General features: G+C 44.2%; 1 protein-coding gene across 1 annotated transcript; it reads left to right on the forward strand.

Moving 5' to 3' along the window:
* Positions 1 to 581: 581 nt before the first annotated feature.
* LOC120878969 (small nuclear ribonucleoprotein Sm D2-like) lies at positions 582 to 2,193 on the forward strand. The gene has a single exon (XM_040261962.1). The coding sequence runs from the start codon at positions 1,357 to 1,359 to the stop codon at positions 1,660 to 1,662; it is 306 nt and encodes a 101-aa protein (XP_040117896.1). The 5' UTR covers positions 582 to 1,356; the 3' UTR covers positions 1,663 to 2,193.
* Positions 2,194 to 15,576: the final 13,383 nt, after the last annotated feature.

Below are 15,576 nucleotides of genomic sequence, written 5' to 3' on the forward strand. Positions count from 1 at the left end.
TCCCCCTAGTTCCTTCATCCTACTGAGATTTGTGTGGCTGTATATATTCTTTTCTGCTGATCAGGTACTCCTGTCCCTCTCAGCTGGTGTTCTGCATGCACCTCTGTGTCTGACGGTGTATTCCTAATATATCCGCAGAGAGAGATGTACTCCATGTCCACCTGCTCCTCTGCCATCTTGTTCTGCACGCCAGTATTCTTGTCTGGAGAATCCCATGGACAGGGGAGCCTGGAGGGTTATAGAACATGGGGTCACAAAGAGTTGGACATGACTGAGCAACAAACACACACATGATTATCCCAGCGTTGTTATGAGGATTAAATGAGATAATGAATGGAAACCACTTAGTGCAAACACTTATTAGGCCTTCCATAAATGTTGATAACGATACAGGTTATCAATCATATCAAAAATTTTCAATAATTATCTCATGCTACCTATCTGTGAGTGACGACTCTTGTCTTACCTTTTCTAAGCACCTCTTATAATGACAGTCCTTAAAGATATCCTTTGTAAAAGATATTTAAGCATGTATCTTAAACTCTAATCCAATAATGCTACCAAAACAAATCTCCTACAATGAAAACATTGATTTTATTTTTGACATATGGATAACTGGAGCCCCCCACTGTCAGGGGAGCCCTAACTATCTGATTTGTTTTTTCCATCCAATTCTCAAAACTCCTAGGAGCCTTCTAGGAGTCCTGAGAAGACTCAGGACAATTGGTTAACCCAAGACAACAGAGAGCTTCCCCTGTGGCTCAGACGGTAAAGAATCAGCCTGCAATTCAGGAAACCCAGGTTCCATTCCTGGGTTGGGAGGATGGCCTGGAGAAGGGAATGGCTACCCATCCCAGTACTCTTGCCTGGAAAATCCCATGTACAGAGGAGCCTGGTAGGCTACAGTCCATGGGGTCACAAATAGTCATGACTGAGGGACTAACACATGACAACAGGTCCCACCCACGTGGCAAAGAACCTGAGCAAACCAGCCCTCTCCATAATAACAGGAGATGCTCTCCAAGAGTGGGATAAGTTGAAATTTCTTGATGTTTCCAGAGTATTCTCGAGTCTCTTCCCCAGATAGAAGCCTCCATCCTCCTCACCACCTCCCAAAGAGTTGAGTCCCCTCTCACTGCCCTTCTGCACCCTGGGAACTCTGGTGCATGGAGACTAGCCAGACCCCCATGGCAGACACCTAATTGTCCCCACTCTGCTCTGCTCTGAGGAAAGGATGGAGCCTGGGAGCCACCCAGCCTCCTCCCCTTTAGAAATCAAAGTCTGAAACAGGTAGTGAAGAGGCTGAGGAAACGGAGAAGACAGAAGTGACCCGAGAGCGTAGCCACCACTACCACCATGGGCCTTCTCAAGAAACCCAGGAGCGAGAGGATCCCAGAGCAGCTGCAGACGTGGGAGGAGGAGAAGGTTAACCCGAGGCCACTCTCCGTGCTCGCGCAGCTGGTCAAGAACAACACCCAGGTGCCCATCAGCTGCCACAACAACAGGAAGCTCCTGGACGCTGTGAAGGCCTCCCATGGGCACTGCAACATGGTGCTGGAGAACGCGAAGGAGAGGTGGGCCGAGGTTTCCAAGGGTGGCAAGGGCAAGAAGTCCAAGCCAGTCAACAAGGACCGCTGCATCACAAAGATGTTCCTGGGCTGAGTCATCGTGGTCCTGTGAGACCCGCTCATCCCTGACAAGGAGGGGCCTCCTCCCCACCGTCAGAACCTGCCCGTCATTCTTGTTTGTTAAACAAAAACAAAAATACTAAGGAGCACTGATATTCCGTTTAAAACTGCAACCTCTCCCCCACATCTCCAGCTTTATTCCTCTCCATTGTGTTTATCATCTTCTTACATTCTGTTTTACTTGATTTCTTGGTTGTCTGTTTTCCCCTTCTAGAAAGTAAAATCCTCAAGGGCAGGGATTTCTTTCTTTGCACACTGCTATATCCTAGCACCTAGACCCTGAAACACTGTAGGCTCTGAAAATATTTCTTAAATGGCTGAAGCAAATGAAGAGTATTTATTGGATTTGAAAGTGGCTCTGTCTTGGAGAAGGAAATGGCAACCCACTCCAGTACTCTTGCCTGGAAAATTCCATGGACTGAGGAGCCTGGTGGGCTACAGTCCATAGGGTCGCAAAGAGTCGGACACGACTGAGTGACTTCACCTTCACTTTACCTTTTTTTTGACAGATCATAACGGGTCAAAGCTTAAAATTTTCAAATATTGTGAGCTTTACCCATGTCCTCCTTGAAATATTATGAAAGTTTATCACAAGTATCTCTAAAAAGGCTAAAGTTTTTAAATGGAGGCAAGGCTTAAAATAGTAAATGATACTGTTTTCTTTTTCTTTTCTTCTATCTGCTTCGTCCCCTCCGCCAACACCACTGTTTTCCCCCACCCACCTCTGCCCTCCATTGCAACATACACATATACATCCTCTTGGATTTTGCCCCACTTAGGCATCTAGACTGTTTTGTAAATTAAAAAATACCATGATGGAAGGAGGGAGAAAAAAGAGTCTGTTTTTAGTTTTAAAAACCTAGGCCCTTGAGAAAATTCAGAGCCTAGGAAAATCATGAGTATGGGTCAGATATTTATACCCTCAGACCAGGAAAAGATTTCCCAGGCTGTTGGCGGCAACCACTTGTTTTCTGTATCTATGACTCTGTTTCTATTTTGTTAATGGTTTTCTTTCTTTTTTTTTTCTATTTAAAAAAAAATGTTTTATTTTTGGTTGCTGTGTGCAGGGCTCTCTCTTGTTGTGGTGAGCAGGGGCTACTCTTTGCTGCAATGCACGCACTTCTCATTGCGGCAGCTTCTCTGGCTGTGGACACAGGCTCGAGGACACCTGGGCTTCAGTAGCCGTGGCACGCGGGCTCAGTAGTTGTGGCACAGGAGCTCAGTTGCTCTGTGACAGGTGGAATCTTCTCAGATCAGGGGTCAAACCCGTGTTCCCTGCACTGGCAGGTGGATTCTTGTCCACTGTACCACGAGGGAAGTCCCTTTTTATTTTTACTATTTTAAAAATGTGTATTTATTTATTTGGCTGTGTTGGTTGCAACATCAGGATCTTGGTTGCAGCTCGTGGGGTTTCCATTGCCGCTCTCAGGCTTCGCTCCAGTTGCGGTGAGCAGGCTGTGGAGTGCGCAAGCTCAATAGTTGCAGCACACAGGCCTAGCTGCCCTGGGGCATGCGGGATCTTCGTTCCCCAGCAGGGGATCTAACCCATGTGCCCTGCATTGGAAGGCAGATTCTCAACCACTGGACCACCAGGGAAGTCCCTGTTTTGTTTTTTGGATTCCACATGTTAGTGAGACCATACAGTATTTGTCTTTCTCTAACTTGCTTCAGTCAGCATAATACCCTCTAGGTCCACCCACTTTATCACAAATGGCAAGATTTCATTCTTTTTATGGCTGGATAATATTCCATTGTGTGCGTATGTGTATGTATATACACGGTGCAATATTCTTCTTTATCCATTTGTCTGTTGATGGCCACTGAGGTGGTAATGTGGTTTTACAAAAACAACACAGATATGTGGGATTATGGATTATTTTGTGTGTTCTGTTTTGTGAAAAAAAAAGAGATGACAAATTTAAATTTATTTGGCTCCAGGCATACTGGAACAAGATTTTGTTAGTGCCTCATTCTCCCCCTTACACTGAGGCTCTTCCAGGACCCAGTTACAAGCCTTACACTGCAGTACATGTAGCCACAACTAATATAGCTTCCAAAGAGGACAAGTAAAGTGAGCCGCCTGGGATCAGGAAAAGAAGCAGGAGGAGGGGCAGTGAAGTCTCCTTGTTTAAATGTATGTCATGTGTGTTCTGCTCAGATATTTCTATTAAGCTCATATTCTATGTGATTAATACAATTTATAAGGTTTCATAGATACATATAACTATAGTGTTAAACAACAAATTGTATGGCTACCCTAGATACAACTTCAGAAAATTCACCTCCTGAATTATTCCTTCTATATGACTTCCTGATCCTTTATTGACAGATCTAAAATCCTCATGATTTTAAGTGTCTCTTGCTGATATTTTGCAATAGGAAATCTAGGCTTAAAGAAATTTCTGCCAGGCCATTTACTATTAATGGTGACTATTTCCCTCATTAAGTTACAAAGGAATGAGGTACTTTAGAACCCAGAAGAAGCCTCCTGAACCTCACTTGGCGAGATTCTGTGATGTGTAGGCTACTCATAGGCTAAGGACTTGAGGTTTACTGTATGTGTGATGGAGACACATGAAGATGCCCAAGGAGAAAGTGATCTCTGTGTTTTAAACCTTGCCTCTTAGAAGCTACTTTTATAGCAGTATGAGCAAGGGTTGGAGCACCAAGACTGTGTGAGCAGGAAGTGGGCAGCTGCAGTGATATGAGGTAGAGATTATCAGGCCCATAGAGAGAGCTATTAATTGCTGAGTGCCCCATCTGTGTCAGAGAAAAGAGCTCAGTGTTTCTCACTGCTAATCTTCACAATAACTTTGTGAAGGAGTTCTTTCCACAGGTGAGAGAGATGGAGACTCAGAGAGGTTCGTTAACGTTGCCTAAGTTCACACAGCTACAAAATGTTTGCTGTGGTTGTTCCAGTGGCTAGGTGCTACTAAGCATTCTTCAAGGAAGAGGACAGCCCCACTCAACAGAGAACCGCTACATCCCAAATGCCAAAAGTGCCTCTTTCAAGAAATACTGGAGACAATCTTAGAGTACATCTCCCTGCCAACCTGGAGAGAAGTGGGAACGAGAGACGGAATTTCAGAAATAGATGATCCAGAATCTATGAGATGTATTTTGTTATTCAGTTGCCAAGTTGTGTCCAGCTCTTTGTGACCCTGTGGATTGTAGCACACCAGGCTTCCCTATTCCTCACCATCTCCCAGAGTTTGCCAAAGTTCATGTCCATTGAATCAGTGATGCCATCCAACCATCTCAAATGAATGACACTAAGAAGAGCTCACAAAGAGAGAACATTCTGAAAAACCAGCAAAGTCATCATCTAAGTGTGGTTTCTGGAGCACCTGGACTCCATCACCATCACCTGGAATTCATTAGATGCCAAACTTTTGACCCCATCCTAGACCTGCGGAGTCAGAAGCTCTGGGTTGGGGCCAACAACCTGTGACTTAACAAGCTCTCCGGGTGATTCTGATGCACAACCAACTGAGAGAACCATCGAGGGAAGGGTTGGGCAGAAGATGAGAAAAACAGTGCAAGAGAAGAGAAGAAATGAGAGTTTCTGGAAGAAGTGGTCAATGGGGACAAATGCTGTGGACTCAAGCAGAGCAGCCACTACATCTGATGAAACAGGATGTTCTCAATGACTTTGCCAGGAATAGTTTTCCATGGATGGGCAGACTGAGGGCTTATCTGGAATAATAATAATAATAATAAAATGGAGAGTAAAAGAAAAGGGAGAGATCGCTAAGCAGCTTTAGAAGGACATAGGGTTAAGGGAGAGTTTTTTGTAAAGAGGACAGAATTATGCTTATATAAGACAAAGGTGAAAAATAAAAAAGAAAGAAAAAAAAATTAGAAGCTCAAAGTGACTTACTGTCACTGTCATAAGATCAAGCCAAGTGTTGCAGGTAGCAGGGGCAGGGAAATACTGGTTGAAACAGGACATACCTTTCCAGAAATGGGAATGACAAAGGCAGGGAGAAGTCCAGAGGTGTTGAAAAAGCAAGGACATTTAACACTTAGCATGATGCCTCCCACCCAGCAAGCTCTTGGGACTAAGGAGCCCACTAGTTCCAAACTAAACTTCAGTTTGACTGTTCAGTGGCCATGTGGCCTTAGGCAGAGCAATGGACCTGAGTCTCGGTTTTGCCCATCTGTGAGAGGCCAGATCTTAAGCAGAGCTCAAAGGGGCAGAAGCTGGGAAGGAACCTTGGAGAATGGGAAGTTCTGGAACAATTCCTGTGAGGATTGGGAGACAGAGACCAGTAAAAAGAACATGTTCACAACCCGGTAAAGGGTACATAAGGAGCTTGTGAAACCAGAATGGTATAAAACTGAAAAATAACGTTCCAGCTCTGGACTGACATTCCAGTCCTTATTTTGGTTCAACTTCTGTATAAATCAAACAAAAAATAACCCTAAACCCAGGATTGTGTGGTTACTGAGAAAGGAAGAGCTGCTTATAGGGGATTAATTTTATGTATCATTCTTGACGGATCACTGGGTACCCAGACGATAGTCAAACTTTATTCTGAGAGTTTCTGTGTGGGTGTATTTGGATGAGATTAATATTTAAATGGGTGGACCCAAGTAAAGCAGACTGCCCTCCCTAATGTGAGTGGGCCTCATCCAATCAGTTGAAGACCTGAATAAAACAAAAGGCTGACCTCCCACAACAGAGAGAGTTCTCCTGCCTGATGGCCTTCGAGCCTGGACATTAGTTCTTCCTCATTCTACTGCAGTGTCTGGCCTTCGGACTCAAACTATGACATCAACTCTGGAGGTCTGGGACTTTCCAGCCTCCATAACTGTGTGAGCCAATTCATTATAATAAATCTCTTCTCAGAGGTTCCTACTAGTTCTGTTTCTCTGGAGAATCCCCCCAACTACTCTACTGTCTCCCTGCATGATTTCACCATTCATCCCCCTCAGGTTCAGAGAGGATTTGAAAGGACCGCTTAGCATCATGAAATTTCAGGCAAGCCTTTCAACATGCAAACTGTTCCTTACAGGAGCAAAAGCAGGTTCATTGGAAAGGGGTTCTGAAATGAAGCAAGAATAAGGGAAAACAGAATAAACAGAAGAATTACCAGGGTAAAACAATCAAAAGAGAACCAGAATGTTAAAAGATTGTGACCAAACAAAATAAGGCATGAAAGATATGCAAAGTTATCAAAGAGGGAGAAAAAAAAAAAAGAAAGGAAAAATGGAGAAGTCTTGATAAATGTTATTGGGGCCTCACAATTTCAATGTGGGATTTGATGAGTTTGGAGAGACTAAACTGGAGAGTTAACTTTTCCAGGGAGGAGGAACTGAAGCTGTGTGTCTGAGTTTGAAGATAAGAGCCTTCCAAATCATTTATTTTAGAAAAGGAATTCTGAAGCAAGGGCAAACAGCCAATTAAAATCTGTAGCACTTTGGGAAAAGCTCACACTTCCCTTCAACTGAAGTACCTAATTAGACGGCCCCATTCCAGAACTAACACTAGCAATTCTCAAGCAATCAATTCCTTTTTCCCAATGGTCACACCTCTCTGAAGTTGCAGTACTTCCTGAAAGAGTTAGGAATGCGATAATAGCTGAGCCAGATGAATACCTTAAATGACTTGAGGCAGAGGCAAGAGAGAGGTTAGAGTAGCAACCATTTATATGATAGATTTATTTTTAAAAATATTTATTCTCTTGGCTGTGCTGGCTCTTAGTTGCAGCATGTGGGATCTTAGTTCTTTGACTAGAGATTGAACCCCGGGCCCCCTGCATTGGGAAAGTGGAGTCTTATCCACTGGACCACCAGAGAAGTCGCTCTGATAGATTTCTATGTTAAGTTAAAGAATAGAGATCATAGCTTCTTGTTTCCCAGCAGAAGAGCATAATGGATTGAAGCAAAAAGACAACTTGCCTCTGTTAAGAATGTGGAAGTGAGACACAGACATATTGGGAAAATGAGAAGGAAACCACAGTGTCCTCCACCCCCACGACCCCTGTTGTCATATGTTGGCTATTGCCAAAGAGCTGCGGGGTTAGCTGGGTATGTATCCAATAGGATCTAAAGGGCCAAGTAATTTTATAAACACATGATGACTAGGAGTTTGAAGAAATTGGTGCAGAAATTCATAGTAAAGTTCACAAATTACTAAACTCCGCCTGGATCTCCACGGACATTTGCAGGATAGCACTGAGTCTGTTCGCAAAGCACTCTTAAAAAGTAACGGGGTGGACAGCTTTGGGGTGCAAAGTCCCACATACTTCCTGGCATAGAAAGCTCTCAATAAATCCCAGCAGTGGCCATAAAGGTGACAAACACGATGTAAGAAACAGAGTGACAAACACACGAGTAAGGGCCCTGCTGGGGATTCTTGAAACACGTCAATCAGACCCTACGGTGGGTTCCCTTTGCTATGAGAACTCAATCTAGGCTCTCTGCCATGGTCTGTGAGACCCTACCTGGCTTAAAACTGTGGACACCCCCTCACTGGTTAAGCTCTTGGTCAGAAGCTGTGCTGGCCTTGTATTTGAACCCTCTGGGTGCCTTCCCTGCAGGGACCTTTGCATCTGCTGTCCCTCCAGCCAGGGATGGCCTTCCCCTAGTTCTATGCAGGCCCAGTGTCTTCTAGGGCAAGCCACCACCCTATCTAAAGCAGCTCTCCTCACTCCTCCTCAGCCCAGGTCACTCTCTCATCACCTCACAAGGTCAGAGGCTGCACTTGCCGCGTTTGTCGCCGCTCCACCGCCAGCTCAGCTGCAGGTGGGCAGTGTCCTTCAGACTGCTTTGTCACAGCCAGGTTTCCACAACTAGTCGACGTTTGCTGAAGGAAATGGATTCTGCCCTCGGGGAACTCATACCCTGTACCTGCAGGGAAGGGTTGTCTTGTCCGGTCAAAGAATGTGAAGTCGCTTAGTCGCGTCCTGACTGTGACCCCGTGGACTGTAGCCTGCCAGGCTCCTCTGTCCATGGGATTTTTCAGGCAAGAACACTGGGGGGCAGGGGTGGAGGGGGTTGACATTTATTTCTCCAGGATATCTTCCCAACCCAGGGATCAAACCCAGCTCTCTGTCACTGTAGGCAGACTCTTCACTGAGCCACCAGGGAATCCCCTGGTGAATGAATGAACTAGAGATATTCTCTATAGAGTGTATCTATATTCTCTATAGAGAGTGTAGAGGACTGTATGACACGTACTAAAGCAGCAGAGAGACCATCAGACCAGTTAATCCTCACATAGCTTACTTTCTCAGACACTGCTGGGAAGGAGTGCTAACTGTTGTCATGACAACTGGCAATAGCAGAGTTCCCTGAAACAGATGTGTGATGACCCGGTAGTGGGGGAGGGGTCCGCAGTCTGCTGCAGCCAAGTCCAACTGCACGGATGAGTGGAACAAAGGAAAACACGAAAATAAAGACATTGACAGGAAAGGCCATTAAACCTTAGAATAAATAGCAAGAGTACTGAAAGGAGTAAAACCTTCATGCGTGAAACTCCACATCTTTCATAAAGGGGAATTCAAATTAATTTTTTAGCTACATTGATATATGAGAAACGAATTGAGGGAATTTGTATGTAATGTGAAAATTTAAAAACATGGCAGCCTTTTAAATTTTAGAAATAATATACAGAAGATAAAATTTGTCCTTTTAAAATGTCCAGTTCAGTGTGCTGTGCTGTGCTTAGTCCCTCAGTCATGTCTGACTCTTTGCAACCTCATGGACTGCCTGCCAGGCTCCTTTACCCATGGACTTCTCCAGGTCAGAACACTGCAGTGGGTTGCCATGCCCTTCTCCAGGGGATCTTCCCAACCCAGCGATTGAACCCAGGTCTCCCACATTGCAGGCAGATCCTTTGCCGTCTGAGCCACCACTTCAGTGGGTTTTGATATATTCACAAAGCTATGCAACTATCACCATCATCTAATCTCAGACTATTTTTTAGTTCAGTTCAGTCGCTCAGTCGTGTCCAACCTTGCGACCCCATGAATCGCAGCACGCCAGGCCTCTCTGTCCATCACCAGCTCCTGGAGTGAAAGATTTGGGTACAGTTAGCAGTCACTCCCCGGAGAAGGCAATGGCACCCCACTCCAGTACTCTTGCCTGGAAAATCCCATGGGCGGAGGAGCCTGGTGAGCTGCAGTCCATGGGGTCTCGAAGAGTCGGACACGACTGAGCGACTTCCTTTTCACTTTTCACTTTCTTGCATTGGAGAAGGAAATGGCAACCCACTCCAGTGTTCTTGCCTGGAGAATCCCAGGGACAGGGGAGCCTGCTGGGCTGCCGTCTATGGGGTTGCACAGAGTCGGACACGACTGAAGCAACTTAGCAGCAGCAGCAGCAGCAGTCACTCCCAAATCCCTCCCTTTTCCTGGTCTCTACCAATCATCAGTTTTTCTGGATCTTTGGCTTTGCCTATTCCTGACATTTTATATAAATGGAATCATACAAATATATGACCTTTTATGTCTGGCTTCCTTCACTTGACATAATGTTTTCAAGAGTCATCCATGTTGTGGATTGGAACTCCATTCCTTTTTCTGGCTGAGTGATATTTCATTGTGTGGCTGTACCACAGTTTATTCACTCATCCATCATAAGTTGATGGGCACATGTGTCTACTTTTTGACTATTATAAATAATGCTGGTATGAACTTTCATGTACAGGTTTTGTAAGGATATATGTTTACAATTCTCTGGGGATTATGCCTTGGAATAGAATTTCCAGTCACATGATCCTGGTGAGTTTTTAATGGGGGAATGTGCCTTCAAACTATATGTAGCTAGAGAAAAACGGATTTTAATTCACATGAGATGTAGAAGAGACAAGAAACAAACAAACATCAGGTAACATAAAAAATAATAATACTAACAATAAAAACAGCAGCTAACAAGTTAAACCCCTCCTCTGTGCCATGTGTCTTACTAGGAAGTTGGTACACACCATGAGGTTTAATTCTCACAATAATCCTAGAGTGTTGTTATAATTATCCCTCTTCTGCAGGTAAAGAAATGGGTCCAGACCCCAGGATGTCAGGCTGCCCAAGACCACACAAGAAGAGAGCACAGAGATCTGAACGTGGCAGGCATGTCCAGCTCCAAGGGGCCAGCAGACCGCAGACTGCTGGGGCATTCCTCACCAGCACCCATGGCCTAAATTCCCCATCAGAGAGAGTATGGTCAAGTTGAAAACAAACATAAAACAATAATAAAATAATATTCTGCTTTAAGAACCCACACAGAGAAGCTAAATTAAAAAGAAGGAAAGCATCCATTTTGCACAAAGGGACATTGTTCCGTGGGTAAGTGAGCTCTTCAGATCTGTGAGCAGAGGTTGCTCTAGCAGCAGTGCTCGGGCACACTGAGGCGGAGCAAGGTTGGGGACAAGGCTGGTTAGGAGGCTGTCAAGAGAGCAGGACTGGGGGTGGAGAAGGGGAGGAGGAACCCCAAACGCTGGAGTGCCTGGAGGCAAAGGGCGAGACAAGGAGCAGAGAACAGAGGTGGGTGTGAGGCTGGAGTAAGGAGGTGTGGAGGTTTGAGTTTGGATGTCACTCTTTCCTCCCTTGGCCAGTTATCCTGCCACTGGGTTCAAGGAGGAGGCAAAATCTGTGACAACACATCACTGGTGAAAACCACCCGAACACAAGGGAAATGTCTGTGTACACAACTTGCCTCTTTCCAAGGCTGCCCTGTAAACTGCTAGACTTCTTGCTGAAAACCGGAGCTGTTCGCTATTTTATGAACCTCTTAAATACCTCCAAGAGTCAACAGAGACCAATGTCCTTCAAGAACATGTACTGAACGTCCCCTCAAAGTCTCCCTCCAGAGCCTAGCATGGCAGCCGCTCTGCCCACAATGAGTGCCAAGTGAGTGCCGACTGCCAGGAGAAATCACACTCCCTTCAGAGCCACCCAGCTGTGTTTTCAATCCCGCTGATTCAATATTTCCCATCAGAAACAGCTTTTGGTCTTTCAACACTACAACGGGTTTACCCTCGTGCGCAGAAAGGCACAAAGTATACGTAGCTGTCTTTTGTGATCAAAGAGAAAGCTGTCTCGTGTAGCAGTCTGAGGCCCATCAACAATGACCTAGAAAGCAAGCCTTTGCACTCTTGGGAAATCAAGTCTAGCAATCAAATTGAAAAGAAGCTGGGCTGGCTCTGCCAGTTAAGAGACAAAGAGAGCCACCAGACATGCAGCATGTTAGAACATCAAGGGCAGAACAGCTCATTGCTCCAGTGTGTCCAACCTGACACAGTGTGCCAGCCACCAGTCACCTGTAGCTGTCCATGTTAACTAAATTCAAATAAGATCACAAGGGCAGTCCCTCAGTCACCCCAGCCACACTTAAAGTGACCTGTGGCCACCTGTGATAGAAGCCACCACACTGGAGAGCAGAGACACAGAATGGCCATCACCATAGGAAAATCTCTTGGACAGTGCTGAACCAGACCAACCATGTGGTCAGATCTGAAAAAAAAAAAAGAAAAAAATTAGACACAGATGTATAGAAGAGTCTTTTGGACTCTGTGGGAGAGGGCGAGGGTGGGATGGTTTGGGAGAATGGCATTGAAACATGTATATTATCATATGTGAAACGAATCGCCAGTCCAGGTTCGATGCATGATGCAGGATGCTCGGGGCTGGTGCACTGGGATGACCAGAGGGACGTTTGGGGAGGGAGGAAGGAGGGTTCAGGATGGGGAACATGTGTATACCTGTGGAAGATTCATGTCAATGTATGGCAAAACCAATACAATATTGTAATTAGCCTCCAATTAAAATAAATAAATTTATATTTAAAAAATACCCCCCCCCCAAAAAAAAAGACTAGTCTATTCTGTACCCACTGACAGAAATGACAGGTTGACTTTTTTGGACCGATATCCTTAACTATTTTCAGACTTTGGATTTCACAGATCAGTAAAATACCTTTTTCTTATTTGGGGTTGCCAAGTTTATACCTTGTCAAGTAAGGCTGCCACCAGATGACTTTAAGGCCCACCAAGGCAGGCACTGTGCCTTTTTACTGCCCAGCATATGCCCTGTACCTAAAACAATGCCTGGTGCCTAGAATGTGCTCAATAACTGTCTGCTAAGTAAGTGATTATACAGGCACACACAGACATCCTTATTTTTTTCATTTTATTGTTCGTGAAAACTGTCACTAGCGGGGACCTGAAAGGTGTCTGGGTTACACACACACACACACACACACACACGGCTGGATTAAATCACAAAATGAATATGAGTCATCTAACATTTTCTGAGAACTTTACATGAATAAATACTTGTAACAAAATATAACAAATCAGAATTGGCTTCTCTAAACTGTATTTCACAACTACCCTGAGGGGCAGTGAAAGGGGGCAGGGAGAGAGTTAGCTTTTCAACGGCACCAGAGTGCCCTCTTGTGGGAAAATAAAGTACTTGTGTGGTCTCAACTTTTAAAAAAAAACAAATCATGTTTCTAGTAACACATTAAAACCTGTACTGACAATTATTCTGAGAATCAGCCCAAATATGTATACCGGTCACTATAAAATCTGGCCAGTTGTGTTGGTGAAAAAGATAATTAAGAATGGTTTGTCAGAGAACTATTCAACAAGGTCATCTACATACCTAGGAAATAGTGAGACCCATGAGAACTGCTTTTTAGGTCTGGCATTCTGGTTTGTTAATCCTCTAGTTAAAAAGAGAAAACTACTACTGTCAGGTTTAAGGCAGTGTTGCACATAGTTTACTCCACTTTTGGGCAAACATCAACAAAAATTTTTGCTGTATCCAATTTATTTTTCACTTTTGATATCCTTTTTGTTGTTGTTTATAGAAACCATTCTTTGAAACTCGGTTATGGCTGTACTTTTACACTTTATAAGTAGTGATAAGTCATACCCACAGTGGATTTTCCATTAAAAGACTAAAGATGGGACTTTGATCATTTTAGATGATTTTTGCAAATTTCAACTTGATACTCTGTGGCCTTGCAAGGGCAATGGACACCGACACTGGTCAGTTCTAGCCAAGGCACAGCTTTCTGCTTCTCCTGATCCATGGAGATGTAGAATGCTGGTCTGGCTGACAGGTAGGAAAAGCTGACTTATCCATGATGATCCTATTAAGTGCGGTCTGTGTGAAATAGAGAAGAATCACTATCTGAATGAGACCTCAAGAAGCTCACAAATTTTTAAGTCAACAAGCCCATCTGGGTGGAGGGGTTCAGAAGATGAATCTTTAAAAAGCAGTCTCAGATTGCAATTGGCTGACATTGGCATCTGAGCCTCTTGTGTGTTTGTAGGTAATTCCTCAGATGTACTCCTTAGGCTGTTAACCACAGCTCTAGAGAATTTAGCAATGAATTTGCATTTTTATTAAATTCTGCAGGTAAAGAACCACTGTGGACGTAAGTTCAATTCTGAACAACTCTTAGGAAATGTCGCTTGTGTGCGCTGCCTGCCTTTTGCTTCGTTGTAAACTTTTTTCTTCTTGCGTTATTTTGACCGTTCTTGCATGAAGGGTGTTGTCCTGTTTCCCCTCAGTTTCATTTTTTTAATCTAGCTAAACAATCCCAGGGGTATTCTCTACTGCTAATCACTTCCATAGTTTTATTCTGTTTCCTTTTTCCTCTCACAAGTCACTGGACTTGGATCTAAGAATATTCTATGGGTTAATCTGCCAGTAAATAAAATAGTTCTGATATGTCTTATTACCCTTTTTAAAAAAGGCCAGAATTACATTCATATGTTAAAATAAAGCTATCCATGCTAGCAAAATAAAGACCATAAAAAAACTTTACAATACTGAAATGGGTAAACTTCAATTTAGAGACAAGAACTAAATTAGGGAAGTTTTCAACACATTTCCTCTACAATACTGTTACAGACTTTCTAGAACAAACCATCCTTTACTAATGCAAAGGAAACAAGAACCACATTTCTTCTAAAGGCCAGCAAGGTTTTCCTTATAAGTTGTTTCATAGTATTTGTGTATACCATTTTTAACCTCGTGTGCGTGCTGAGTCATTTATGTCCAACCCTTTGTGACGCTATGGACTGTAGCCTGCCAGGCTCCCTTGTCCATGGGATTCTCCAGGCATGAATACTGGAGTGGGCTGCCATGCCCTCCTCCAGGTCTTCCTGACCCAGGGACATAATCCGAGTCAGTTTCTCCTGCATTGACAGAGGGGCTCCTTACCACTTGCGCCACCCGGGAAGCCATTTTAACCCTGTGTACATATTAATTTCCAACATTTGGGGCTATTTTAAGTGAGAGCAGAGAACAGTTCACATCTGCTGAATATCTGTTCCATACACAATATTACTTTAAACGTACTGCTTGATATATGCTCACTCAGAAAGCTCCACCCAGAACACACGGCATCTGCTTAAGGGCGACTCCATCAAGTAGGAAAATCTTCCAGGCTGAATAACGTAGGCTATAACACCCAGCACGGAACACCTGGCCACATCGTCCAAATGTTCTGGGCCAAAGAGTGACATGGTTCATTGTCTGATGACCCACACTCCATGCCTCTTCCACATCACTGTCTATCTTGAAAAGAGATTATGGAATGTGCTTGCCTCAGTTATTCAGCGCCTACTAGAGACTGGGGGCGTGGGGGAAAGAGGAAGAGCCAGGCGGTCAGAAATCTTAGGCTCTGAAGAGATGGACATGGCCGAGTGTCCAGACAATGAGGAGCGACAGAGTGTGTGAGGGATGATCCTATTTTTATTTAAAAATAAGCTGTGTGTGGATATGTATGTTACAGAGATATAGGAGAAAACCTGAAAAAACTATGTAAAAACTTCCCTGAAAAGAAGGAACTGAGGGGGCTGGAGGGGTGGCCTCACATTTTACTTTATAGAAGTCTGGATTTGTTTGAAGTTAAGCATTACTTCTGA

Source organism: Oryx dammah, unplaced genomic scaffold (genome assembly GCF_014754425.2).
Source record: "Oryx dammah isolate SB20612 unplaced genomic scaffold, SCBI_Odam_1.1 HiC_scaffold_19, whole genome shotgun sequence".
In the NCBI taxonomy this organism is placed as follows: Eukaryota; Metazoa; Chordata; class Mammalia; order Artiodactyla; family Bovidae; genus Oryx; species Oryx dammah.